General features: G+C 44.3%; 1 protein-coding gene across 1 annotated transcript; it reads left to right on the forward strand.

Moving 5' to 3' along the window:
• Nucleotides 1-381: 381 nt before the first annotated feature.
• On the forward strand, nucleotides 382-24,537 carry LOC138215498 (retinoic acid receptor alpha-B-like). The gene is made up of 9 exons (XM_069177693.1): nucleotides 382-1,434; nucleotides 16,749-16,903; nucleotides 17,382-17,523; nucleotides 18,649-18,809; nucleotides 18,928-19,104; nucleotides 20,053-20,257; nucleotides 20,367-20,434; nucleotides 21,766-21,856; nucleotides 22,770-24,537. Exons 1-9 carry the CDS (start codon nucleotides 1,236-1,238, stop codon nucleotides 23,048-23,050), a joined length of 1,479 nt encoding a protein of 492 aa, XP_069033794.1. The 5' UTR covers nucleotides 382-1,235; the 3' UTR covers nucleotides 23,051-24,537.
• Nucleotides 24,538-25,188: the final 651 nt, after the last annotated feature.

Below are 25,188 nucleotides of genomic sequence, written 5' to 3' on the forward strand. Positions count from 1 at the left end.
ATTTGTCTTTCAAATGTGGTGCAGTGGAAGTGTAAAGTACCTTAAAGTGGAAACACTACAAGTATAGGACTGCACTCAGCACCATAAGTCATACACAGGACCTTAAACAGGTGATACACGTAAGTATGTAACATTTGTCATAATGATGATACAAATAATAATTATATTTTTTTATACCATTACAATATCATGGTTTGTGGTCATGGAAGTATACTCGGAGTAATAGTAGTATTATTAATCATTTTAGCCACATTTTAACAGCAGATTCTACTGAAGGCACGTGGGGTAGGACAGGTAGGTGGAGCTCGTGCGCAGCAGTTGTCCCTCATCCACCAGAGAGAAAGAGAGAGAGAGAGAGAGAGAGAGAGAGAGAGAGGAGCGCGAGGCCGTCGGGTGCAGACCGGAGGTTACCACAGGACACTCCTGCCTGTTCCGCTGCTGGACGTCAACAAGCAGCAACAAGCGGCGCGCGCACAACAAGCCTCGGACATCTCTTCGGACCCACCTCGGCGCCGCCGCCGCGTTCACCTCCGCATCTTCCGCTGCTTTCACAGAAAACAGCGGCAACTTGGAAGTCATCTGTGACGGCGGCTCGTTAACGTGTCCGGGCTGCTCCGTGGACGCCGCGCGAGCCGCTTCGAGCACCCTACCGGCCGACCGACCGACCGAACCTCTCTCTACTTTTTCGGCGAAAGGCGGCATTCACCGACAAGCACGCAGGGATTTAAGGACACACTGTGCCGGCTGTGGAACAGACCGTCCTCCGTGGTGGCTTCACGGATTAGCACCTTATAATACAGTTCAGTTGCCGTAACGTCAAACCGCGACCTGCCTCCGGACGCACGCGGGAGCCGCACGTTGAGGTCACTCGACATCTGTGATGGTGTAGTAACGTAATATCACCGCGTTTCTCCTCCCCGGTTGACCTCTTTTTTCTGTCGGAGCACTTGTAGCGTTTGGACCGTAAAACGAATCTCTGTCCGCGTGAAAACGACGCGAAGGACGGTAAAGTTGTGCTCGTGCCCCCGGGGAGCTGAGAGGTCACCGGTCATCTCCTCCTCCTCCTCCTCCTCCTCCTCCTCCTGCTGTCGGTCTATTATGAAGATGTAAACTCCTCCTCATCCTCTTTTCTCCCGTCGCCGTCCAGGACGCTTTGATTTTTTTTGTGGTTTTTTTTGTTTTGTCTTGTTCCTCTGCCGGGCACACAGACAGATCAAACCCTTTTCCTCTCGGGGATGTACGAAAGCGTGGATGTGGTGGGTCTGAGCCCCAGCCCCAGCAGCCCCAGCCCGGGCTCCTTCCTCAGCATGGACTACTACCACCGACCCCCGGGGCTCGGCCCGGAGAAGGGGCTCCTGCCCGGCGTTGGCGGCCTGCAGCGTCCGTTCGGAGGGTCACTGGTGACCGGAAGACACTGGAGTGGATCCAGCCACTGTGAGTCCCACTGAGAAAAAATTATGTCATTTGTTATGTTTACAACAAATACCTGCAGGGCACAGCAGCATTAGTCAGAATATAATTAATTTAAAAATGGTTGTTTCTGCCCTGATAACTTTGTAGATGGAAGTGAACACAGATTGCAGCATGTAGAGTCACTCAGCTTTACTTAACTAGTCTCCATTTCTATTGTTGGTTCCTTGCAGCCTGTCTGAGTTGTTCATTCCTGTTTTAATCACCATTGCTATGCCAGAGGGTTTTGATAAGATAATAATATGATACAGAAGTGTTACAGAGGGCCTTCTCTTTGGGTTTTGGGCCACTTGGCTTCATTCTTGGCTGCAGTGCTGTTCCTCTTCTGCTGATGTGCGTTTTCATGCTCTGACCAAGGACCTTTCTATCGGACCTTAAATGCTGCTGACACTCAGCGTTTGGAGGAGACCTGCAGTCCCGTGCTGTCTCTTCTGATTCTGTTTGTGTGGAGAGGCTTAAACGGTCTCAGTAGGTCACCGGAGCTGCCCGTACTCCGCCTGCACCAAATCTAGTTCATCCTGAGCTGCAGCTTAGTGCTTCTAATGAGCACCGGTTTATCCGTCCTAAACATAAACTACACAGGTGACTTGATTTATGTAACTATGTCACGATTCATGAATTAATCAGAGGAATATTTGTAGTTATCAGCCTCTGAAGTGTTCTTATTTTCTGTCTTTGGATCTCTGGCTGTTGGATTTTTTTTTTTTTTTTTTTTTTTTTTTTTTGTACTATTAACAGACATTTTATAGACCAAACAGTTAATTAATTATTAATTAAATTGCAGTTACTTGTAAAATGAGAAGGGTTTTCAGTGTGTCACAGACTATTTGGCATTTTATAGAGCATCGATATATAACTGCACATCGCACTAGGAGTGTGTTTCATACTGCTTATTAGGAATCAAGCGGAACAACATTACTGCAGGGCGCTACGCTGACTTTTTACCCAATGACAACATGTGTTAAATAAAGAAAACTAGCTTTATTCAGACTATTTATTACATACATATTTATACTTTATGTGTGTTTGTGCTTCTTGTGTACAAAGATAAGGTGCAAACCAGCGGGAGACCGCAGTATTTACTAGATACTAGATATGCATCTGAAAACACTGACACCTCTTTTTAAAACAATGAAATGTTAAAAAGGTTTTTTAAACATACAAGCCCTGAAACATCTTTTAAAATCACTGAAACCAGTTTTCAAAATATTGATACTGAGTTTTAACAGACGTATTGGTGTTTTTGTGTGTCTTTGTGTGTGTGTGTGTGTGTGTGTGTGTGTGTGTGTGTCTGCATGCAAAGACAGCTGTTTCATATAAGACTCGGAAAGGGATGGAACTGAATATGAAACACTTGAGGACTTTTAATTTGAAATGAGAGCTTTTAATTTGAAATACAGGAAACATGAAGTTGCAGCAGTTGCCGGACCAATGATGTGACTGACTGACTCGCTGAGTGACAGGCATCCGTGTTGATAGAGATGACCGTGCTGTCCGACCAAAAACCTTTCCATCGACAAGCCGGTTAGAGGCTTTTATTGTGAAACTGCTCCAGGAAATGCTGCGTGTTTGCATGTGAATAGAAAGTTATTAATGAAATCGGGTTTTCGCCCTGTTGTGTAATCGGGCCGGCGGCACACGGCAGTAGGATGTAGGTTGAAGGTCATGTCACCACTCTTTATATCCACCTTGTATTCAGCCCACACACTGTGCTCCTACATTAGTTCTCAGGTTTGCATATCTACTATATCTATATCTATTATCTGCAGCAGCGTGTCTATTTTAGGTTTATTGTAGGAGCCAAATCATGTTTACCTGTTTATTGGTAAATGCAGCTTGTGTTTTGGTGAATAGTTTATCTAAAGCAGGGGTGTCAAACTTATTTTAGTTAAGGGGCCACATACTGCCCACTTTGATCTCAAGTGGGCCAGACCAGTAAAATGGTAGCATAATAACGACAATATTTCTCTATGTTTAAATCATTGGTGAAGGTTTTTGGATGATAAACCCTATTTTAAGGTCTTTCTACAATAAACTAGAAACATAAAGACCAAAAACTCAAACATCAACCCACTGTTTATCCGCCTGGGCTCTCCTCTGCAGATTCCCTCGCTTTGTGACGCGTTTGACGTCAAACGCATCACAAAACGAGCAGCGAGCGCTGCTGCCTGTGGCAACGAGAGCTTCTGCCTCCGGAGCAGACATCGCATTTACGCTGTTTTTGAAGCAATTACTGGATCGATTAAAAACAATTACAAAACGTTTGTACTCATAAACCTCCATATTCTCATAGAAATGCAATTTATGTCTTTCTGTAATTTTCACACTTAGCAAAGTCATCCGGCGGGCCGAGCTGAACCCCCTGGCGGGCCGGATCCGGCCCACGGGCCGTATGTTTGACACTCTTGATCTAAAGCAATGATGTGTTGTGTTACCGTCACTTTAAGAAAGCCGGTTCTTGTGCGTAGTTTCGTGAGTTTCAGCTTTGTTTGTTCAGTTGCAAGTCAACGGAGGACCAAGCCACGTGGTTTTCCCACCGTAGTGTGTTTACTGAGCAAGATGACTTAAGTTGGCCCACTTGTGAGGAAATATTTCCAAGACGGTGGAATAAAGTACTCGTTTTGATTTTCTTTACATCAGAGTCCCGTGGAAGGTTTCTATTTTATTTTATTTTGTGTTTTTTAAAGCAGTGAATGTCTACGTCTGGGTACGCTCCATCGGGAATCGTACTGGGCGTAGACCAGATTGGAGGTTCATTTTTAACCAATCAGCATTTGCCAATTTCAGCCGACACTCTGCCACCGCTGCAACTCCCTAAAGTTTGTGTCCATCAAAAGGCTTTTTCCCGAAGACACAGCGTATTTAAAAAAAAACATTTTTGAATGAGCGCCGGCAGCGTGAGAAGGTGCTGAGCAATTCAATCTGCGCTGCTGCGTTTCTTTCCAGTCTCTGAGGGTTGGAAAATGTTTAACTTTGGCTCGTCACGGCGACAGCTGTCCAATCACAGGGAAGAAGGGGCGGGACAAAACCTGGGCTTCAGAGTGGATCTGAATCACATTAAAGAAAAGTGAAGCTGTGAGCGACCGTCTGCTGGAGCCCTGCAGAGAGGATGGTTATTAAATGGTTGTTTGTAATTAAAGCTCTATTTAAACTTTTATAAAGAAAAAAATAAGTGACTGGCCAAAAAAGTTGTCTCAGTCACTTTACCTCAGTGTCAGAAAGAAATTTACTCATAAAATTGAGTTCCCTTTAAAAAAAAATTTGGACTAATATTGAGATGTTTCAAAATAGAGTCACTAAAATGATGCCAGAGTTACACACGTTATGATATTTTGTTTGGAGGAATATAAATGTTTTATTTCCTAAAGGAAGTCAAACTTTGTCTTTTTAAATGTTGGTTCATCCTAAATAAATAATTTTAAAAAGGAAGTTTGTGATGAATGAATGAGTGGCTGACATTCGTTTGGTGCTCGATAGTTTATTATGGCTCTGAGAACATGATGGAGTCATATCAGGGTTTCCTCGAGGATGGAGCTGAAGCAGCGGAGGAGAAACACGCATGTTTTTTTTTGTGTGCACTCCTGATGAATGTCCTGCTCAGAGGTCTGGATGTATCTGCAGGCACCAGACAGGTTTTCATACCGTTATAACTGAGGTGCACAGAAACGGTTTGTTCACAGCAGCTGAGAGGTTACCGTGTCTACTTACCTCCTGCTGTGATGGAACGTGAGCTCGGAAGTTCGTGACAAATGGTGAAGGGAACCCTGAGCAGGCTCACTTAAGGTGGACTGATGTTTAAGGTGGACTGAAGGAGGAAGGTCAGAGACAGTGAGATCATCGTTGGTTTGTGAACATTATGAAGCCTCCAGTTCAGATTCTGTCCGTCACCATCTTTGCTAGTTCGGAGCGGTTTGGAGCAGGAAGTGACCATATTTGGATGAGCTGGGGGAGGAGCCAGCGGTGGATCTGACTGATTTGATTAGAAACCTGACGATACTACGTCCCGCCCACCGATAGCTGTAACCTGACTGCACCACAGGCCTGTCAATCAAACAGACACGCCCCCAAAAACAGGTCTTTTTGAATCTTCTTTTCTAATGAATGAGGGATTATTTTCAGATGGACCTCCAGAAAACTAATAAGGAGGAGTGACTTTAGCTAACAACACCGAGATAACTGATGGACACATTTTATTCACTTTGGATTTGATGAGAGAAGTTGAATGGGAGTCTATGGAGCTGGAGGCTTTTTGGAGCCGACCTCTAGTGGCACTCGGTGGTATTGCAGCTTAAAGCACTTCTGCATTGGAACCATTTTACAGACCTGCAAGCTACGAACACTTTTATATCCAGTCTGTGATTTCAACCAGTCTGTAAGTGTGTGTTACACCTCGGACAAACACACAACCTTTTTTCTGCCCCTCCCCAGCGTCACGTGTTAGAGACAGTCAGCCCCGCAGCCAGACAGTAACCTGAGGGTGATAATGTGGTGATGTCACTGTGACACGGCGGCTGTTTGCTCAACAGAGTTAAAGTCATAAAGAGGGAGGGGGACCGAGTGGACTCTAGAACACGGAGACGAGGGGCGTTCAGGAGCAGCAGAGGACTGCTCATAAATCCAGGCTGTAAAGACAGGGAGGACGGCCCACAGTGGATGTGTGTGTGTGTGTGTGTGTGTGTGTGTGTGTGTGTGTGTGTGTGTGTGTGTGTGTGTGTGTGTGTGTGTGTGTCTTTTTGCATGACTGGAATGGAGAGTGTCAAACAAGTTCAAAGGTCAAAGGCCGTACACAGACGCAGGCACATACACATATTCAGCAGCGAAGTATAAGCAGAGGCTGGTGGGGGATAGTGGTCCACTGTGTGTGTGTGTGTGTGTGTGTGTGTGTGTGTGTGTGTGTGTGTGTGTGTGTGTGTGTGTGTGTGTGTGTGTGTGTGTGTGTGTTTGTGTGTGTGTGATCCAGGGCAATGACTCACTGACAATTGGGAAGTGACCTACATCTCTCCCTCTCTTTATTTCTCCTTCTATCTGCCTCTTTCTTTCCTGTGTCAGCTGCCCAGTCATCACTTCTCCGCACTGAATGACCTCTCTCTGTCTGTGGGACACACACACACACACACACACACACACACACACACACACACACACACACACACACACACACTCACAGTTTGTCTGGGAATGTGAGGGATATAAGTTTGACCTGAGTGTGAGTGTATGAACAGGGTGTTTTTGTATTTCCGTGTGTGTGTGTGTGTGTGTGTGTGTGTGTGTGTGTGTGTGTGTGTGTGTGTGTGTGTGTGCGTAAAAGCTGGTTATGAACTCATTCTTTCTATTATATCATAATGTCTCATGTCTGCATTTATTTCTCCTCTCATGTCACATCTTCACGTGTTTGATTGTTTGATGCTCATTCAAGACGAGAAAGAAGAGAGAGTTTTATTGGAGTGATAAAGGATCAAATAACAGATCAGGCATGGGTCATTAAATCATAGATAATCCAACAGTTTACGCAACTGTGGCATAAAAGATCAACAATTGGAGATGTTGGATGTGCAGAACAAACACCTCAAAAGGCGTTTTCACACCTCAGTAACTATTTTACAGTTTTTAGAACGGTGGGAGGGGTTAAGTCTGTTTTATGTGACTTTTGTTTTAGCTCCTCCCTCTGTCTGGATACTCCCCCCCGTTACCATGGGAACTGTGGTAACACACACAGGAACACAGACAACCGCCACTGGTTTAAACCAGTGGTTTAAACCAGTGTAAACGGGAAGCATAAACATCGGAGGAAATAAAGCGTGACTTGTATTCAACAAAGAGTCATATGAGAAGTGGCTCCGCTGCAGCGGTGGGATGCCGTTTGAAGCACCGCAGGTTGTTCTGGATGTTTCACGTAAAGTGTGATCGACAGGTTCCTGCAAATGTTTCACAATAAAAGCCTTGTTATGAAAGGGCTTTTAGTTTGAAAAATACAGGAAGTGTTGCGTTGCTATTGACCCATAATGATTAAACTGACAACGCAGATGACAGCGGATCATAACGAGGCTTCAAGTGAATCAGCTGATAACATCTTGAATGTAATTATGATCAATTTAAACCGCTCCATTTGTTTTTATTGAATGAAACACTTTGGATCTTCAAACTGGTGAAAAATTTTCATGAATTTAAACCAGATCAAGAAAACTGAAACACTTCCTCAATGAGAGAAATAAGAGGCGGAGCGTCACCACGGCAGCAGTGATGTCATCTAACAGTTCCTGTTGATGGTGAGAATACAAACAGAAAAAGGCCTCAGAACCTCTTTAGTTGTGGAGGAAGTTCCTCTAAAGAAAGTCCAAAGAACTGAAAACGTCTCAGGATGAAGCTGCGTTTTTAAAGTTTTAATGGCGTTTGTTGAGCCGGAGTTTTACGTTTTAACTTCTTTATTGGCACAACAGTGATGCAGTCAGGACTCTCAATATACAAAACCTTTCTGTTGCTGCGATCTCAGTTTCCATGGCAACGCACGGGGTATGACTAACAACTGGGAAACAATTAGTAGACTCTTATGTAACGTACGCAATGTTGACTACTCCAGGAAGTAGTCCGACCCTTAGCAACCACCTAGATATCTGATGAACAAAGATATCTGATAAACAAAGATATCCATGGACTCATGTGTTTTTAAGATTTTAGCACCGTGTCGTGTGTTAAAACCAAACCGGTCCAGCTAGCCGCCGCTAGGATTTTATGTGCGCAACTATCCGTGGTGTTACGGTACGGGTGCTCGGAGCGACCAAAAAGGACCAAAAGAGACCTGATTTCACCAAATGGGTCACATTTAATAATGACAAGTAAAAACGACATTACATAACATCTCATTTGAAATTCAATTGTAATTCTATTTTCCCATTGAGAAGGCGGAGTGATATTTCTAGTGATGAGCAGGATGTGATGTCAGTAGACGTCCTAAATATGAGCTGCACTCCAACCATGTCCTCCTCTACTTGTTGCCTCTCATATTTATGTTTCTTTGTTTCCCATAAAAATTGAATTATTTTTTTTGCTCAGTTAAATTGTGGTTTGTTTGAGGTGATACAACCTGATACGAAACAAAACCTCCAGAAGTTCAGTATTCTGTGATATCAGACCAGCAAAAGCAATAAAACATAAAGCAGTAGATTCTCACACTCGACAAACCGAAAAATGGAACATTTTCTTATTCTTCAACTTGTAAATTAATTGACCAGTGAATTGCAGCTTGAACTGTAATGATGATGATGATGATGATGTCACCACAGCTGAAAGTTGTGTGTCTTTTATCGAGGGGATGAAATTAAAGCTGTAACTGCGGTCACATCAGGTCAGTCGCTGCTTTATGGTAGCACTGGATTTACAGCAGCGACGTTATGAAATACTTTCATTTATCTGATGAGACAGACATTCAAATCTTATTTCATCCATAATGGTGAGTTGGATTTGTACTTCATGTGAGATCAGGACGTTCTCTATACTGTCTGTTAATACTGAGATTGTGATATAAAGTTCAGACTGCAGGCAAACCTGATTTTATTCTCCGATCAGATCTTCAGGACAGACTATCTGCACTTTTCTTTGCAGGTGAACAGATCAGATTTGTTGTGTCCAGCCTGATCCAGACTTCACCAACCGATCTGAATGGGTTGCTGTGGTAACGACGTACGATGCGTCAGAAGTGTCAGTTTATTTCTGCTTCTGTTCATGGACTGTTGTTGTTGGTGTCCTCTACAGCGTGAATACCTACCCTTCCTGATAGCTCTGCCAGCGGTAGCACCGATTCTGTCTCTCTGAAAATGACGTCATCATCGTGTGTCACATTGCGAATGACGCAAGACATCGGATCTGAGCCGGCGGAGCGTCCAGGCGCACATTTCATGTGTTGTTGTTTTTTTACAGAAATCAGATTTGGGCTGTCAGTCTGAACGTAGCGTCAGACCTGATGGAGTTACATCAGATGATAATCATTAGCAGTGATAATAAACCGGGTTTAGCAGAGTCTGGAAAAATCCAGTTAATTACTTTATTACCAAAAATAACTCCTCATTTCCAATCAGAAAGTCTGCTCCTGTTTTCATCACCAAAAAAAACGGAACAAGAGGAGAAACAGGAAGTGAAATGTGGTCTTCACATTAAAATGTGAATTAAATATTTATTATCAAAGGAAGTGATTACATTTTACTGTATTTTAAAATAGTTTTATACACACTTGAAGTTGTTTGTGTGCATCCAGCAGGTCTATGTGTTGAATAAACATGAATTAAACAGCATCTAATTCTGGAAACATACGCAGCTTTTAAGAGCTTTTAGGAACTTTGAGCCTCATGGTTCTCTTAAGTTCAATAAATAAATTAAAAAAAGATGAGAACTAAAATATGTCTGTGATGTGCAGCATGATTATTATCACAGGAAGTGATGACAGATTATTCCTTTATCAGGTAGGGCTTAAAAATATCAAATCTTTATTTCTTTAAATTATTGTAAATTAATTGACAGATGGTTGCAGCTTGAACTGATGATGATGATGATGATGATGATGATGATGATGATGATGATGATGATGATGTCACCACAGGACAATGAAAAAGCTGAAAGTTGCGTGTCGTTTATCGAGGGGATGAAATTAAAGCTGTAACTACGGTCACATCAGGTCAGCCGCTGCTTTATGGCAGCACTGGATTTACAGGAGCGACGTTATGACATATTTTCATTTATCTGATGAGACAGACATTGTCTGACAGTGTTCAGGTTTGAAGGAGCACGAGGGTGCTACAAACACATGATACTGTGCAGAGCTGGATTGTGTAATTACAATAAAGCTGACCTTCCTTCTCACCTTGTAAAACCTGAACATGTGGACACAGATTAGAGGAGTGATTACAGCCGCTGATGGAGGACTGATAAACTGAACCATGGCAAAACATGAGTTATCACAGCCAGCAGACCTCTGGTCACACTGCATGTATGATATCATTACATAACATATTATGTATGATCAGGTCATCACTTCATTCTAGGGATTTCAAAAGATCGTCTCATGTTATTGCTCTTTACTTTTATTCTGAGGACAAAACTAAAGCTAAAAACTAAAATCACGGCCACAATCATTCATTTATTTAATGAGTTGATTAACAACAACAAAAAATAATCAGCAGCTATTACAATAATACTAATTTTTGTCCTTTTTTTGTTGTCAGGTTACAGCTGCTAGTCTGCGACATGATTCACAATACAGTGAATATTTTGTCGTGTCAAACACCCAACGATCATTCCAAAAAACAACTCAACAATGAGAATGATATTTGAATTGCAGCCTTATATAGTGCTTTACATTTACTGCTTTATTAGAGTGGCACACATTACGTATGTTAACAAGATCACTGTAACTGTATACCTGCCGGTGATGATGCTGATTCATGTCCAAAGTCTCCGTTTGCTGCCTGCTGTAGAGTCACTGTTGTAGTCGTACAGTATTGTCCCACTGCATCCAGTAGATGTGGAGCTGGTTTTATTGGATAAGTCAGGCTGTGATTGATTACAGCAGGGGATGTGGTCCTTTATTTATTTCGGGATTTGCTGAGTTTGGACCGAGGTTTTCTCCGAGCTCCACGCACACCTCTTTAAAATGTTTTAGATATTTTGTCCAGTGAATTATATAAGTTATATACAGACTAATATCTTTGCCTTTTGAGACACATAAAGATGAGGTATAGATGAGTCAGCACCAACCAGCAACCATCAGTGACCCATTGGTTTGTGAACATTATGAAGCCTCCAGTTCAGATTCTGTTTGGAGCAGTTTGAAGCAGGAAGTGACCATATTTGGACGAGCTGGGGGAGGAGCCAGCGGTGGATCTGACTGATCTGATTGGAAACCTGACAATACTACGTCCCGCCCACCGATAGCTGTAACCTGACTGCACTGTCTGTCAATCAAACAGACACGCCCCCAAAAACAGGTCTTCTTGAATCTTCTTTTCTAATGAATGAGGGATTATTTTCAGATGGACCTCCAGAAAACTAATAAGAAGGAGTGACTTTAGCTAACAACACCGAGATAACTGATGCACACATTTTATTGACTTTGTATTTGATGAGAGAAGTTGAATGGGAGTCTATGGAGCTGGAGGCTTTTTGGAGCCGACCTCTAGTGGCACTCGGTAGTATTGCAGTTTAATACACTTCTGCATCGGAACCATTTTACAGACCTGGAAGCTATGAACACTTTTATATTTAATCTGTGATCAGCACCAGTTCTCCTCTCCTTTAGGAGCTGTATGCTTCAGGAAAATATTAAAACCTTCTGTAAAAAGCAGAGCACTTTGTTTGCATACTGAAGAGAGTAATAGGAAGAGATGAAGAAGCAGATGAGCACAGAGTAAGAGGAGGAGGAGAGGAACTGAGAGAAGTTTAAAAGGTCAGACAGAGCTGTAGGGAACAGCTGGCTACTGTGTCAGTGAGAGGAAAGCAAACAGGAGAGGGGAAGATGGAGGGACAGTGTGATGGCTGAGGAGGAGGAGGAAGGTCTCCTCTCCTTATTTCTCTCTGTCTCCCTCTCTATGTAAACAGAGCAGAGCAGTGGATGGAGGAGAATCTGCTCCATGGAGGAATGTCTGGTATGACAGGGGGAGGGGAGACCTGTGTGTGTGTGTGTGTGTGTGTGTGTGGGGGGGGGGGGGGGTCCTGGTTTCTTGATGTGAAGGGTCAGGACCTCAGAGTTCACCACAGTGCCTCTGAACAAAAGTTAAATGAGAGATTTGAGTGTGGGCAGCAGGAGTGGGAGGGGCTAGTGTAAATTGATGAGAGGACACTGGTAACAACCACAGACTGTAGGTAGGTAGGTAGTTACTTTATTAATCCCCAAGGGGAAATTTTTTTCGCTACAGCAGCATACAGGAAGCAATAAGATAATAATAAAATAATAAAAAGCAATAAAATAGCAGTAAAAAAATATTAAATATAAAATGCACAGTATATACAATACAGTATATATCTATGTATATTATATACAAACAACCAAGAAACACAGACAACAGTGTTATTGTTGTGTGATGGATTTTGCCAGAGGTGAGTTATTATACTCAGCCTTGTGCTGGTGGATTCTCTCCAGCTGTCTCCTAACCTGGCCAGTCACAGAGGGGGAGGGGGGGGGGGTCAAGGTGTCGATGGAGGAAGAGCCCTTTGAGATTGAGGGCTCTGTGTCTATGCAGCTCACCAGGGGGGCAGAGGGTGGAGGGGAGAGGCAGCAGAGGTGTTTGGGAGGTGTGAGGTGTGGAGGAGACAGATGAGGGTGGTGAACTAAACCTGTTGAAGAAACAGTTTAGCTCATTGGCCCTCTCCAGTTTCCCCCTGGTTGTCTCTCTCTCGTTTTGAAGCCAGTAATCTCCTTCATACCGGTCCACACCTCCCTCACGTTGTTCTGCTGGAGTTTTGCCTCCAGCTTCCTCCTGTAGGAGTCCTTGCACTCTCTCATCTTCTCCTTCAGGTGGCGCTGCACTCTCCTGAGCTCGTCCCTGTCCCCAGATCTGAAGGCTGCTTTCTTCTTATTAAGAAGAACTTTCAGGTCACTGGTGATCCACGGTTTGTTGTTGGGGAAGCAGTGTCCAGTCCGGGATAGTACGGTGGTGTGTTCACAGAACTTAATCTAATCTGTGATACAGTTCATCATGTTATTGATATCCTCCCCATGTGGACCACACAGCACATCCCAGTCCGTGGACTCAAAGCAGTCCTGCAGGGCGTCTTTAGCCTCTTGTGTCCACCTCCTCACAGTCCTGGTGGTTACAGGCTGCCTCTGTACCAGAGGAACATACTTGGGAGTCAGCAGGACCAGGTTGTGATCTGACCTACCAAGGGGGGGGGGGAAGGGTGCAGTCGCAATGTATGCATCAATGGCATTAGCATACAGCAGGTCCAGGTTTTTATTGTTCCGGGTGGGGCAGTTAACATACTGGTACAAAGTTAGCAGTACTTTATCCCTTTGAGATTGAGGGCTCTGTGTCTATGCAGCTCACCAGGGGGGCAGAGGGTGGAGGGGAGAGGCAGCAGAGGTGTTTGGGAGGTGTAAGGTGTGGAGGAGACAGATGAGGGTGGTGAACTAAACCTGTTGAAGAAACAGTTTAGCTCATTGGCCCTCTCCAGTTTTCCCCTGGTTGTCTCTCTCTCGTTTTGAAGCCAGTAATCTCCTTCATACCGGTCCACACCTCCCTCACGTTGTTCTGCTGGAGTTTTGCCTCCAGCTTCCTCCTGTAGGAGTCCTTGCACTCTCTCATCTTCTCCTTCAGGTGGCGCTGCACTCTCCTGAGCTCGTCCCTGTCCCCAGATCTGAAGGCTGCTTTCTGCAGTAGCAATGTATGCATCAATGGCATTAGCATACAGTAGGTCCAGGTTTTTATTGTTCCATGTGGGGCAGTTAACATACTGGTACAAAGTTGGCAGTACTTTATCCAGACTGGTTAAAGTCTCCAGTAACTGCCAAAAATTCACCGGGATGCTTAGTCTGCAGTTTAGCCACAGTGGAGTGGATGGTGTCCACTGCTGCCTCTGCGTCAGCTGATGGAGGAACGTAAACAGCGATAACAATGGCGGACGAGAACTCCCTCGGCAAATAATAAGGGCGCATCCCCACGGCTAGCAGTTCAATGTCCGGGCTACAGAAACGTTCCTTCACACACACGTGGTCGGGATTGCACCACCTCTCGTTCACATAGACTGCAATCCCCTCCACCTTTCTTCTTACCGCTCCGAACAACGTCTCTGTCCGCCCGAACAGTCCTGAAGCCGGGTACGGCCGCGCTGTGGTCCGGGAAATGTGAGTGCAGCCATGTCTCGGTGAAACACATGATGTTGCACTCCCGGTATTCCCTCTGGGTCTTTACCAGCGCGCCGAGCTCGTCCGTCTTGTTGGCCAACGACCTCACGTTCCCCATCAAAATCGCTGGTACCGCTGGTTTATATCTCATCCTCTTCGCCTTCAGTTTAGCTCCAGCTCTGCAACCCCGACGTCTTCTCCGAAGTTCGTCCAGGATTTCAGGCCTCGCTCCGGGCAGCAGCAGTAGAGGCCTACTCAGCACGATCAGCTGATCACGAGAGTAAACAATGCCCCTAATCCGCTGTGCGTAGCTCTCCGTTACAAAGAAGGAAAAAAGTAGAAGAGCCACCAGAAAAGTGGAAAAGTTACGGTCCATTGTCTGACCGTCACTTAACACATGTGAAGAAAAAAAAAAAAAACAACTCCGAAGAGAGGAGAAAGAAAGAAAAATACTTAAAACAAAACACACTCGGGGGAGCTGCTGTAACAGGCTGCTGCTAGCACGGCGCCATCTTATACATCTTATACATCTTATACATCTTATACATCTTATACATCTTATACATCTCATACATCTTATACATCTTATACATCTTATACATCTTATGTATTTAAAAGTGTTCATAGCTTCCAGGTCTGTAAAATGGTTCCGATGCAGAAGTGTCTTAAGCTGCAATACCACTGAGTGCCACTAGAGGTCAGCTCCAAAAAGCCTCCGGCTCCATAGACTTCCATTCAACTTCTCTCATCAAATCCAAAGTGAATAAAATGTGTCCATCAGTTATCTCGGTGTTGTTAGCTGAAGTCACTTCTTCTTATTAGTTTTCTGGAGGTCCATCTGAAAATAATCCCTCATTCATTGGAAAATAAACTTCAAAAAGACCTGTTTTTGTGGGTGCGTGTCTGTTTGATTGACAGGCCTGTGGTGCAGTCAGGTTACTTACAGTCCAGCATCGATCCATCAAAGTCCGGTCTGCTTCAGTCAGCAGAGGTCCAATAAATCCAGACCAGTAAAGTATTCAGTCCAGAACATCGTTGCATCCAGAATACACTCGATCCGCTGCTGCATTGTTTGAAACTTCCCGGCAGGCCTTCTTAATTTTCTGCACAGTTAGCAGTAAAGTCAGATAGCGTCTCTACGCTGCCGGTGTGATTGACATCTAAGTGAGCCAATAGGAGCTTCCATATCCTGCCCTCAGCCTACAACAGCCAATCAGAGTCTGTACCGAGCTGAGGTGTCAGATCCAGCAGATCAGAAATCACGTTAGCGATGATTGATGCTTTGTATAGCCAATGAGACTCTGAGTACGAGTATATTTGGCTTCAGTGGGCGGGGCTTATACCAGAGAGAAAGAGTATCTTGTTGTTGTGAAGACTCTTAATATAAACATTCATATTTTTATTAATTCTCTATGTTAGAGGGTCCCTGGTACAATTTATAGAATCAGTTTTTCTGTGATTCTGTTCCATATCCAAGAATAACTGCTTCTGTAACTGAAATATCCCGAAAAGAATCGATATCGAATCGAATCGGGACCTTGTGAATCGGGGAAATCAGTGTCGATACCCAGCCCTAACATCCACAGATGAATGTCAGGCTTCAGCTGGAGATGTGAGGCTGGTAGGAACAGATGCAGACGCACACACGCACGCACGCACACACACACACACACGCACACACACACACACACACACACACACACACACACACACACACACACACACTGTAGCAGCAGGCAGATGCATGGCCATACAGGGTTTTGATTACACACCTTCCAGGATTGACAGATGGAAGAGGAAGTGCTTAAGGCTTGGTTTAGATTAAAGATCAGAGAGCTGAGAGATGATATCCGATCGTGACCTCCTTTAAATCTAATCGGTGACCTTTCACACTGTTCGCCAAAGGAGCTGCAGCATGTTTGTCCGTGGGGGTTTCGTCATGGTGGGCGGAGTTAACTTTGAACAGACCCAGGCTGACTGCTGTCCCTGTTTACCGTGTTTATACCACACTATGCTAAGCTAAGCTAACGCGCTGCCGGCAGCAGTGGTATCAGTTGTCTTATTTAACTGTTGGCAGGAAACTTAGTTCTCAATATGTGGAGCGAAAAGCTTGAGAGCTGTTGGTGTGGAACAGAGTAGCTGTTACAGAGATGTGATTTATTACCTGCGTCCTCCTCTGAGGTGTTTACTGTCTACGTGCTGTCATTAAAAACCACAGACTGAATATAAAAGTGTTCGTAGCTTCCGGCTCTGTAAAATGGTTCCGATGCAGAAGTGTATTAAGCTACAATACCACTGAGTGCCACTAGAGGTCGGCTCCAAAAAGCCTCCAGCTCCATAGACTCCCATTCAACTTCTCTCATCAAATACAAAGTCAATAAAATGTGTCCATCAGTTATCTCGGTGTTGTTAGCTTTAATTACACGTAAACTTCACCTCTCTCCTCCCGCAGCCATCGAGACGGAGAGTACGAGTTCAGGGGAGGACCTGCTCGTCCCCAGCCCCCACTCACCCCCCCCTCCACCTCGCATCTACAAACCCTGCTTCGTGTGCCAAGACAAATCTTCAGGATACCACTACGGAGTCAGCGCCTGCGAAGGCTGCAAGGTAGACAGCTTTAAACAAACACAACAAGCACACACACACACACACACACACACACACACACACACACACACACACACACCACAGGGCATAACTGGAACACACCTGGACAGATTTAGGCTGCAGCTCAAACACCTGAATGAACATAACACCAGAGAGCGTGAGGCTGCTCCACATTTGCATAGTGTGTCATGGAAGAGGTCACGACCTTTATTCACCCCGAGGATCTGTAAACCTCTTTGCTGCATGTAATCCTAATCCTAAAACTCCGGTTCTGTTGGACCGCGTACTGACCCGGCTGCACTGTTCAGGATTACACTTTAACATTCACAGCAGTTGTACATTGTGTGGTTTTGGGTCTACTTTTCCTCGTACCTCCCGTTTTCAGTGCAGCTCGAACAGAAACCACATCGTTCAGCGCACACTTCTGTTCCTCCCGCTGCTGTATTTTCACCCACTGACTCTGGTTTCTGTCCGTCAGGGTTTCTTTCGGAGGAGCATCCAGAAGAACATGGTGTACACGTGTCACCGGGACAAAGTCTGCGTCATAAACAAGGTGACGAGGAACCGCTGTCAGTCCTGTCGACTGCAGAAGTGTCTGGACGTGGGAATGTCCAAAGAGTGTGAGTACTTCTGTCCTGTGGAGGAGGAGAGCTTCAGGAGATTAAAAACATTGATGTGTGAAGGTGGATTCATGTAGGAATAAAGCAGAGATGCCTCCAGCTCCAGTGAGGGGTTTGAATCTTGATGTTTGTCTCCCTCTGCTGGTCTCTCACAGTTAACACATGACCCAGAAACACCTGCAGCCATTTGCTGCCTCAAATCTTTAAAGGGCGCCCGAGTGCATCTTCTCGTTAGGTCCTCCATCTCTGGTGACCGCAGCACCAAATCACTGCCCGTCTGAACATGTAATGTCCTCAGTGATTGGACAGGAAGTGGATTACAGCTCATGTGGTGTCACTTGTTTTGATCTCTCACCTACAGTTGTGTTTACACACACTCATCATGGATATGAAGAGGGCCACAACGACATCCTTCACAGGAAAAAAAATACAATTTGGTGGTCAAATTTGAATTAATTTGGAGTTTTCAGAAATCAACACAGCATCATAATAACACATACAGTGTCAAAAATATACAAACACTTCCTTAGATTATTAACTTAGTGGGTTTAACTTGTCATGGCCTCTTAATTTCCTGTTGGTGACTGCAGCTGGTAGCTTCTCTGACAAGATTGTAGATTCACACAACTCAGTTGAAACACCTGAAGATGAGAATCTGGAACTCAGTGTTGACAGTCTGACTCTGGGGAACGAATTCATGGTGACACAAAGAAAACCCAGCTGGAGTCTCCTGAACCTGATGCGCCTTCTTCGGTCTTCGGACGGTGAAGCTCCGCCCCCTCTTGAAACGTGGACCGTCACTCAGAAACACCTCGTCGCTTCATCACCGTAGACTTTCTGAAGCATTTCGAGGGTCTCTGTTGACTGTTTCCAGAGTTTGACACTAAATCTGATGTGCAGTCTCTTGGAATACTTGTTAATGAAAGTTGTAGTTTCCTCCGGCTCCGTGGGCGTCAACGTCTCTGACCTTCTCCATTTACACAAAAGTCCATTAAAAAGTCTTAAAGTCGTCCTGTTCTGTATCACCACCACCTGCAGAGAGGGAAGCCTCCCTCCGTCTGATTTCAGATGTTAAATGTTTGAAACTTCTGAGGTTAACTGTCTGATCTGGATTTCAACCGGCAGTGGTGAGAAACGACCGAACCAAGAAGAAGAAGGAGGACAAGAGGCCGGCGGACACGGAGATCTACGTCCTGTCAGCGGACACGGAGCAGATGATCGAACGAGTCCGCCGGGCCCATCAGGACACGTTCCCCTCCCTGGGTCAGCTGGGAAAATACACCACGGTACGCACACCGACATACGTCCTGACACACCAGCAAAATCCAAATGGAAATAACTCCCAAATGAAAACAAAGTCCGGCCGATTCTTGAGCTCTCCTGTGTTTTCCCTCCAACCTGCAGAACAACAGCTCCGAGCACCGCGTCCCCCTGGACGTCAACCTGTGGGACAAGTTCAGCGAACTGTCCACCAAATGCATCATCAAGACGGTGGAGTTTGCCAAGCAGCTGCCCGGCTTCACGACGCTGACCATCGCCGATCAGATCACGCTGCTGAAAGCCGCCTGCCTCGACATTCTGGTGAGTTCAAACCAGTTCCGTTCAAATGAAAGACAAACCTCCTTTTAAATAAGCGTTCGCTCCAGGAAATCACCATATCACGGTCGCAATAATTAATGCAAACTCCTGCAATATTTGTGGGAGTTTCACGCAATTTTCACGCGATTATTCCTCAAAAAATTTCATCATCTGAATCTGTGCTGAAACTATTGAAACATAAAGTAAATCTTTTCAGACAAAAATGACTTTATTACTAAAAAATAATTCCAACCAGAAAGTCTCTGTTTTCATCACCAAATAAAACTGTTCACCGGAGGAACAAGAGGAGAAACAGGAAGTGACGGGGTTTGTGGGAAATGTGGTCTTCACATTAAAATGATGTGATTAAATGTTTCTGATCAGAGGAAGTGATTCCATATTACTGGATGTTAAATGAGTTTTCTCCACACATCCAGTTGTCAGAGACGTCTCTTTGTTTGTTTCATCCAGCAGGTCTATGTGTTGAATGAACATGAATTAAACAGCATCTAAAGCTCTTATTTTGACAGCTGATGTAGTCCTTGTTACTATATTCCAGTCACAGACGGTCTGTTCTGGAAACATACGCAGCTTTTAGGACCTTGTAGGAACTTTGAGCCTCACGGTTCTCTAAGTTTAATAAATAAATAAAAAATATTAGAACTAAAATATTTCGGTGATGTGCAGCATGATTATTATCACAGGAAGTGATTACAGACTTATTCATTTATCAAGTAATGATAAAAAGAAATCAGACTTCTTTTTTTTCTAATTCCTGCATTTTTGCACAAAAAACTGCCTTAAAACTGGGGACGTCCACATTTTAGAAAAAAAATCCGCCGCCAAGTCAAACATTATTGATGGAAACAATCAGCAAAAAACTGTGAAATCCTGGAGGCACTGAATAATTATTCTGAAGCTTCTTTTGTCCACTTCCTCCTCTCGGACCAGATTCTGAGGATCTGCACCCGCTACACTCCAGACCAGGACACCATGACCTTCTCCGACGGCCTGACCCTGAACCGCACCCAGATGCACAACGCCGGGTTCGGACCCCTCACCGACCTCGTGTTCTCCTTCGCCAACCAGCTGCTGCCGCTGGAAATGGACGACGCTGAGACGGGGTTACTGAGCGCCATCTGCCTGCTCTGTGGAGGTACTGCACTCGGTGACCGAGGACCGGCAGTTTAAGGAGAAAGTGTCCCGCTGTGTTTGTAGCGCGTATATATTCCTGATGTGTGTTTTTGTTGTGTGTCTGTGTGCAGACCGGCAGGATCTGGAGGAGTCGGAGAAGGTGGATGTTCTTCAGGAGCCGATGCTCGAAGCCTTGAAGGTTTGGCGTCTGATTATTACCGGAGTATTACCTACGCAGTCTCACTTTTATTTTTGTCAACTCGGTTCATAAAAAAAGACCAAATTGAACTGAGGCTGACTCGGCGTGTTACTGGCTGAGGAGAGTGGCGTTGTGGGTAATCTGGGGCGGCGGCAGGGGGGGGGTTCTTGTTGTGGGCAGTGAACGACTGAAACGTTAGCATCAGTTCATGCAGCGATCAGTGCTTCAATTAGTCCACTAACACATCGGAGTCTTTCATGTTAGTGGAGTCGTGTTGTTTCAGATCACACTAACAGGAAATGACCTCATCATGTGAACACATCAGCCTCCAGAACATCTGCAGCTTTAATTATTTTACCCAGAAATCAACGTGTTTTTGTGTCCTCTGTTGAACACTCAACAAACACACTGATTCTTCTGTCCAGCAGCAGCAGCTGAAAAAAAAAATAATTTGTGTTTAGGAACAGCTGCAGCTTCTTCAGATGCTTTTAATTTGAAAATCCTTTACGTCGGTAGTCCCGCCCCCTTCCTCTAAGGAGCCAAGATGGCGACCGTTTAGGGTGAAAAGTATCCAGAGTTTCATACTTCTTTTTTAGGAGCGTTCTGAGTGCTTCATCCTGGTACTTGTAGTGTTCGGATGTTAGTGTTAGTACACAAGTAGAACATCTGGAACACAAGTACAACATCTGGAACACAGCAGCAGTCTCTGGAATCAGCGTCCACATACGTTTCAGGAGAACTTCTACATTTTACAGCTCACGACGACGTTTGTGTGTTTCCGGGATGTAACACGGTGTTAACAATTTCTCTTAATACAGTTTAGATTATTTATACTGTATACTATTTACTGGTGTCCTCTAAAAAATATATATTCCAATATTTAATTGAAAATCATAAAAGAGTTTTTGCTTGAACTAACGAGGAGAACATTCAGCCCTGAAACCGAAGACGTGTCGACCTTCCTGCCCTGCAGCTTTAGAAACGGAGGCTTTAATGAAGTGCCGTTTGGTGCACCGGAGGACTCGGAGCAGCTGGACTGTGTTGGACTGAGTCCAAATAAACGGTGTGTTCACGGTGATGAAGGACAACGTCTCCCAGTGGGTTTTAATAGCTCAGCAACACCGGAGGCCTGCAGCACAGAGGAGGGAGGCTGCTTATTATCTGTATTTATTCAGACCGTGAGAGAAGAAGTCATCAAGCCCTCTCATTAAATCGCAGTTATTATTAATAGAAACACGTATTTATCTACGGGACAAAAGTGCAATAATCATAAAACAGATGAAGACGGTTCAGGTGGGATTGATGCTCTTCTCCTCTCATCATGTGTGCAGATCTACGTGAGGAGGAGGAGGCCTGAGAAACCCTGCATGTTCCCCAAGATCCTGATGAAGATTACTGACCTCAGGAGCATCAGTGTGAAGGGTGAGACACACACACACACACACACACACACACACACACACACACACACACACACACACACACACTTAAAATAGTGGCCATAAGCTCATATTGGAGACACAGTTGGGGACAGAAACATGAACGAAGGGCAGATGTCTTCAGTGTTTGATGCTCCTTTTAATTTGTTTTTATCTTTTTATATTTAGAAGAAGTATAACGAGCTCTAATCAGGCTGAGAAATTACAAATGTCCCTTTGGCCCTATATTAATCTACTTTTTTATGTGTTTAAATTTTTTTTGTAAATAATTTTTTCTGGCTGTTAATGCAAAATCAACACTAGTTCTTCTGTGAAGTCTTGATGAAGTTCATGTGATGTCAATTTCTTCATACAATAATTTGTACATATAAACTGTCAATACAATAATGACATCAGCTGTTTTTATTTTTCTTTGCTGTCTTGTTTTATCGCTGTTAATCATAATGAAACACCAGATTTAGCTTCCTGAGTCAAGTTGCGGTCTTTTATTGTGAAATTCTTATGCAGTAAGTGCTGAGTTTTACTGAGAAAATTAATGAAAACGGAAAATTCGAAGCAACACATTATCGCTCAGTGTTTTCATTAAGAAATGATCTTTTTATGTTGGTGTCTGCCACGAGTTATTATTATTATTATTAATATTATTTATATTATTATTATTAAAGAATTGTGGTATAATTTATTTTTCTAAAGGGAGAAACACTTTTTGAGGATGTTGAGTAAGTTCCACTAATAAACACATCATGTCCATCTTCAAGTCACACTGGGAGGAATATTTGAATATTAAGAATAATACCTAATAATAACAATAGATTTAGTCCAATCTGATTGGCCTGTGAGACTGTTTCCGAGTCCCACTGTCCTGACCTGTCTCTCTCTGCACCGCCGTCTCCCAGGAGCAGAGCGAGTGATCACGCTGAAGATGGAGATCCCCGGCTCGATGCCTCCTCTCATCCAGGAGATGCTGGAGAACTCGGAGGGCCTGGAGGGGCAGGGGGCGGGGGGAGGGACAGGAGGGGGGAAGGGACGAGGAGGAGGCAGGGAGGAGGAAGAAACAGAGCTGGGAAGCTGCCATCTGAGTCCGTCGCCCACATCCCTCCCCTCTCGCAGCCCAAGCCCCGCCCCATGCTCCTCCCCTCTGCCTGAAGCCCCGCCCCCAGGACCGAACAACAGATGAACCGCATGGAGCATGTCTCTGGACTGAACTCTCATCTGTGGAGTCTGACGGCTCCTCCGGGTTTCGTCCACGTGCAGCGACACTGTGAGGACGGATGTGTCTCCAGACATCGTGTCCTAAACATCAGATGCAAAACAAAAGACTGAAGTTCACTCTTTCAGTTTTCTTTCTATAAAAAGCGAATAATATGAAGACTGTAAATAAGTGATGACGAAGGTGGACAGAGTGATGAAGAGGATTCACACTGGTGTACAGGATGCAGAATCAGTACGTGTAAATTAGTGTAAATATGAAGAGGCGGGGCTTAAAGCTGAAACTGAACAGACTGAGAAGTTATTTTCCTAAATGTACATGTGTATATACTATATCTCCCTAATGCAGCTGTCCATGCTGTTTACACACACACACACACACACACACACACACACACACACACACACACACACACGATTCCTCGAGCTTCCTTCTCTTGAACCCGCGTCGTCGCCATGGAGACTTGATGTATTTCTTGAGCGTTTTGTTGCATCATCATCTGATTTGTGTTCGTGTTGTTTTCAGATGCAGCAACTCAAAAGTCGCTTTAACAAACTTATGGAATCATTTTTTTTATAAATAATAACACGTCCACCCGTCGGTGGACATTTTCAACCAAAGCAGAGCGTCGGGTTCATGGAGGTCATATGACAGCCCCGCCTCCCGTCTAGATGTGCAGGTGATCTTTGGTTTCTATAGTCTGCACCTCTTCGGTCTGTGCCACTGCCTCACTACCACCTCACAAATGTGTTCTCAGTGGTGTCCACCTCCGTGTGTGATGAGCTAAAACTCACTGGAACAATAAAAACAGGGAGTTCAATAAAGAAGCGTGATGTTTTTTACGTGCTCTTCGGTAAGCTGTGGTGTTCCCCCAGTCAGGAAGGAAGGGAAACATAAACACCTATTTTCTAATCCACATTATGTTTGTCGGGATAATGTCCACGCTGTGAGGACTCAGGATGTCCCCGTCACATTCCTAAACGAGTGTGTCGCTGATCTCGGATGTTTGTGTTCTACTGAGACCCCCAGAGCGTGAAATAGACACGCAGGTCCAACTACGGCAAAACGTGAATCCGCCACGCCTTGGTCTGTCTCGGCGTGAAAGTTACACGTTTTCCTGCAGTGGACGAAAATGAAACCGACTGCGTGCGTAGAGCCGTCTGATTTACAGGAAAACGAAACTTGGTGCTTGTAGCAGTCTCCTGCTTCTCCCCATTACTCTCATCGGGTGTCTCTGTGTGTGTGTCTGTGTGTGTGTGTGTGTCTGTGTGTGTGTGTGTGTGTGTGTGTGTGTGTTGGTCTTGGGGCTGTGGGTGTCGACTCTCCGTTCCAGCACCAGAACCCCCCGTCACTCAAATGTTTCATCCTCTATTTGCTAATTTGCATGATAATTACTATAAACAATACAGATGAATAAATACTAATTTAATTAAGTGAACAAAGCAAAGAAAATACATAATTTCGCCAAGAAAATACATAATTTCGCCAAGAACAAAAACCCGAAATAAAATGAAGAAACAGGATTCAGAAAAGAAAAAGCCAAACTTCCTGTTTAATTTGACTGCTTTTCATTACTCTACATATTTGTTCAAACAAAACACACTGACAACACTTTAATATACTTAGAAGAGATATGAAAAGTAAAACTGGAAAGCACAACTTCTGCACCGTGTTTTCAGTTATTAAGGCTGATTACACCAATAATACAGTTTGTTGTATTGGGTATGGAAATAATTTTTCTCACTGTCAATTCACATTTCATAAGCAACGGTTTGTTGAAAGGCAATTTATACTTCAGTACCTACAAGCCTTCATTTTTCTGGTCCAAAATCAAAGACTGACAGATTTAAACTGCTGGATTAATTTAACAAGTTATAATTTCAAGCTCATGACTGACTGGTTCTAATCACCGTGTCTCATTGAGCTCCAGTTGGCTTTTCAAATACTATTCGTCGGCCTGCTGCTGACCCCCGTGACCCCACATCAGAGGGTCAGTGCGTCTGTATGACTTATAATTGAAGCCCTGATACTGACAGTGTGAAGGCCAATTAAAATGAAAATATGTATTCAGCAGTCCACTGCAAACATCTAACATACAGTATTTA

The sequence above is a fragment of the Embiotoca jacksoni genome, unplaced genomic scaffold, assembly GCF_022577435.1.
Source record: "Embiotoca jacksoni isolate LCO1_2020_lvr unplaced genomic scaffold, fEmbJac1.0.p SCAF_76, whole genome shotgun sequence".
NCBI classification, from domain to species: Eukaryota; Metazoa; Chordata; class Actinopteri; family Embiotocidae; genus Embiotoca; species Embiotoca jacksoni.

Coding starts and splice junctions, on each gene's coding strand:
- LOC138215498 (XM_069177693.1), top strand. CDS start 1,236: ATGTACGAAAGCGTGGATGTGGTGGGTCTGAGCCCCAGCCCCAGCAGC. Junction 17,524..18,648: donor CGTGGGAATGTCCAAAGAGT/GTGAGTACTTCT, acceptor TTCAACCGGCAG/TGGTGAGAAACGACCGAACC. Junction 21,857..22,769: donor CAGGAGCATCAGTGTGAAGG/GTGAGACACACA, acceptor GCCGTCTCCCAG/GAGCAGAGCGAGTGATCACG.